Source organism: Beauveria bassiana (genome assembly GCF_000280675.1).
Source record: "Beauveria bassiana ARSEF 2860 unplaced genomic scaffold BBA_S00018, whole genome shotgun sequence".
Lineage (NCBI taxonomy): Eukaryota > Fungi > Ascomycota > Sordariomycetes > Hypocreales > Cordycipitaceae > Beauveria > Beauveria bassiana.
Genome location: NW_007930853.1, coordinates 1 through 3,705, shown reverse-complemented (window position 1 = coordinate 3,705; position 3,705 = coordinate 1). Strand labels below are relative to the sequence as shown.

Below are 3,705 nucleotides of genomic sequence, written 5' to 3'. Positions count from 1 at the left end.
GTTTCTTAGGAGTAAAATGTTGGCACGATGATTGTTCTTCTACGATGGCTGGTGACTGATGCCTGAGCGGCGCCAGCGCTAGATGTCCACGCATACTGCTATGTATCCCTCAGAGGACATCGGCCAAGCGCCAGCCAAATAATGGCAGTCGAGTGTGGATGTCCATAGGGGGATGGCAACCAGCGTGGACATTCACGAGCTGCGCCAGTTGACAGACAGCGTTTCCGGTGGGAGTTCGTAGAGTGCTACAACGCAGTCTTATCAACCCCAGAGACCCAATCAACTACACGACTTGCACTGGTTGATCAACTTAGTGTACTACACTCAACTAAATCAACTAGATCAAGACAATCCTGACTAATCAACTAAACTCATGGGCTTAAATTTGGATACGACATACAACATGAGGACGAGCGCAGATGGGTCTGCAAGCCTTGCATTCAGAAAAACGACCCCAGGCCGAAGAATATCGTTGCTATTGGCCTTCAGAATGCGCTGAATCACCTGTACAAAGATCACGGAATATTTGCGCCAGATAACAAGGCAAAGTCAGGCTTGCAAAAAAAAGCTGATTACCAGTACTGCAGCATTTGCATCGCCGTTTACCTGTCAAGGTTGACACAGAGTGCTGAAAACAGGCTGTCTCCTACCAGTACGCGTCATCGTTTAGTAGTCAAGACAGGGACAACGTGCTAGAAAGAGGCTGTCTCTTTACCAGTACTGCAGCATTTACATCACCGTTTACCAGTCGAGTCAGGGAAAGACTGATGAAAAGAGGCCGACTTTACTAGTCCTGCAGCATTTACAACACTGTTTAATAGTCAAGACATGGACAGAGTGCTGGAAAGAGGCCGACTTTACCAGTCCAGCAACATTTACATCACTGTTCACTAGTCAAGACAGGGACAAAGTGCTGGAAAAGGACCGTCTATTATCAGTACTGCAACCTCCAGCACTGTTTACTAGTCAAGACCCGGGCAGATTTCAGAAAAAGAGACCCTCTCTTACTATTATTGCCGCATCTTCAGCTCTGTTTAGAACATGACAATTTTTCAACTTGGCAGCATGGAGAACTTTGGCCCAGCGGTCAAGCTCTATTCTTTGCATTGTCCGTGGCTTGCATGGTATCTACTGCATTGCTCTGAGTAGTCAGGAACCGGTCAAGGCCAGTGTGGCTAACAGACGGACCGTCTGACAGACCGATTGAGTCCGTCTGGCAGACTGCAGACCGACAGACCGACCATTCTCGATAGACCGACAGACGGGAGAGGCAAGTCGGTCTGGGTTGGTCTCAGTCGGTCTGGGTTTGTCTAATTAGGCAAATGTCTCAGTGCAATCCCTGGTCAGCTATGCCCTGGAAATGAAGGGGGGCGTATTCTTCTCAACTGACAATACTTACGCTTACTAGGAAGCAGTTGCAGAATGCGCATCGTACTTCGTTCATTACATTCATAGCTGAATTATGGCATCTTCTAGCAGGACGTCGAGCCCTGTGTCATCTACACCCCGCTCCCTTGTATTCGATATACCTCAGACCCCGACCGATGCAACTCCCGAGCCTGCTGCAGACGATGCATCTCAATGCGAGTTCGACATTGACTGGGCAAACATATGGCATGGCGGAAAAAGACTTCTGGGCGCCAAAAAGAGGCCGCGTCACCGACGGGTCGTCGGCACGAAGGTGAAAGAGTCATGGATATATCAACACGGCGCAAATTTAGAGCACAAAGGGATACGCTACTGGCTGTGCAGGCTTTGTCACGAAAGAAGAAGTCATTCGACGGCTCTGTACGCTTCGTCGGGGACAGCTCATGCCGCAAGGCACCTACTCCGTCAGCACCAAATTGGTGACAGGAATCCATGCTTGGAAACCCCGTTCACCAAGACGGCCAAGGTCGCTTCCTCTGTACGCCCCTTATCGCGACAGACTAGTCTAAGCTTTCCGCCTGCCCCGCACTGCGACGAAAAGTTATGGAAAGCTCGTTTTGTGGACTGGGTAATCCTCGAAGACGTCACCTTCCGGCAAGCATCAAGCGAGCGGCTTCGGTGGTTGATCGCAAATGGCGGGGATCTTGCCAGCCAGCTACTTCCCGAGCACCACACAACGGTCTGTTCGTGGATCCGCCAGACCTTCGAATCTCGCCAGCAGATCGTCTTTAATCTCGTCAAGAATGCAAAAAGTTGCGTTCACCTTAGCTTTGATCTCTGGACCGCATCCAATGGGTTCAACTACATTGGTGTTGTTGGCCACTTCGTCGACAATCGAGGCAAAAAACGGGACGTACTTCTTGGACTGCCGCGTCTAGTTGGTCCACATTCTGGCGAAAATATGGCTTCCTATATTAAGGAGGTAATTGACCAATACGAAATAGGATCTAAACTGGTTATTTCATGCTCGATAATGCCGAAAGCAACGATACTTGCCTCAAGACGCTCGCTACTTGGTTCCCAATGGATACGAGCCGGCGCCGGCTACGATGCGTCGGCCACATTCTCAATCTGGTGGTCCGCGCTGTGATCTTCGGGTCAGACGTCAGCAAATTCGAGGCCGATCTTCGTGGGGCAGCGGACGAGTTTAGTTTCGAGATTTAGGCCAAGAAGGGGGCTATTGGCAGGCTCCACAACCTGGCCACCTATATCCGCCGGACGGACCAGCGACGACAAGCGCTTCGGCTTTTACAGACGGAGCTCGCTGGGGATGATGCCATATTTACGCTGGAGATCGTTGTTGACGGGAAGACACGCTGGAACTCTATTTACAACATGATCAGTCGCGGTATGCTTATATGCCTACACGTCTTCGTTATACCTGCTGACACACTCTTGACCTCACCTAGCAATTGAACTGCGAAGCGCTATTGAGCTTTATCAATCTCGCTGGCAAAAACCCAAACATGATTCCGCCCACCGTGACTTAGCAAAGGATTTCCTCAACGCTGCGGACTGGACCGAACTGGAGCGCTTCCGTGACTTCCTGCAGCCGTTCTACATCCTTACGAAGACTATGGAGGGCAACGCTAGTAAACTAGGGACAGAGGGCGGCCATGGTGCGGTGTGGGAGACCCTCAAGACAATGGACTATTTATTTGTTAAATTTAGGCAGGCGGCAGAGGAGACTCGGTTCGAGGAGCCGTCCCATTTCAAGTCGGGAATTGATTGCGGGTGGAGGAAGCTTGAAGACTACTACCTCAAAACGGACCGTACACCAGTCTACCGAGCGGCCCTGGCACTCCATCCATCCTATGGATATGATTGTTTTGAGCGGCACTGGAAAATCGCGATGGATAAGCCGCTGTGGTACAGCGACATGCAGTCCGTTGTAGGTAGCATGTTCGATGAATATGTCCGACAGGCTGAAGTTGAAACTCAAGCTCGAGCGGGATTTTTCGATGGCGAAACTGATGAGATGGAAGCCGACATGAACGACTACAGTTCATTTGGGAAAAGGTCAATCCGCTCTTTAAGTACACAGCGAAAGAAGGTGAAGGCAACGAGCGAGCTTGACCTATTCCAGACACGGCCAATTTATCCTCAAGATCTCGATGTTGCCAGCCCTCTCGAATGCAGACATGTAATTAATCAATTAATCTGAATCCTGAGCTGGATTCAGATTAATTACTGAACCAGCACTTGGATTCAAGGATTAATTAATGATTCAATGATTCATTACGTAATTCACAGTCCCAGCATCATCCTGCTGTGCCC

General features: G+C 50.0%; 1 protein-coding gene across 1 annotated transcript; it reads left to right on the top strand.

Moving 5' to 3' along the window:
• Positions 1 to 1,462: 1,462 nt before the first annotated feature.
• BBA_06208 (transposase-like protein) lies at positions 1,463 to 3,592 on the top strand (the record flags this gene model as incomplete). Its single annotated transcript, XM_008601305.1, has 3 exons — positions 1,463 to 2,350; positions 2,593 to 2,776; positions 2,838 to 3,592. The coding sequence occupies 3 exons, from the start codon at positions 1,463 to 1,465 to the stop codon at positions 3,590 to 3,592; spliced, it is 1,827 nt and encodes a 608-aa protein (XP_008599527.1).
• Positions 3,593 to 3,705: the final 113 nt, after the last annotated feature.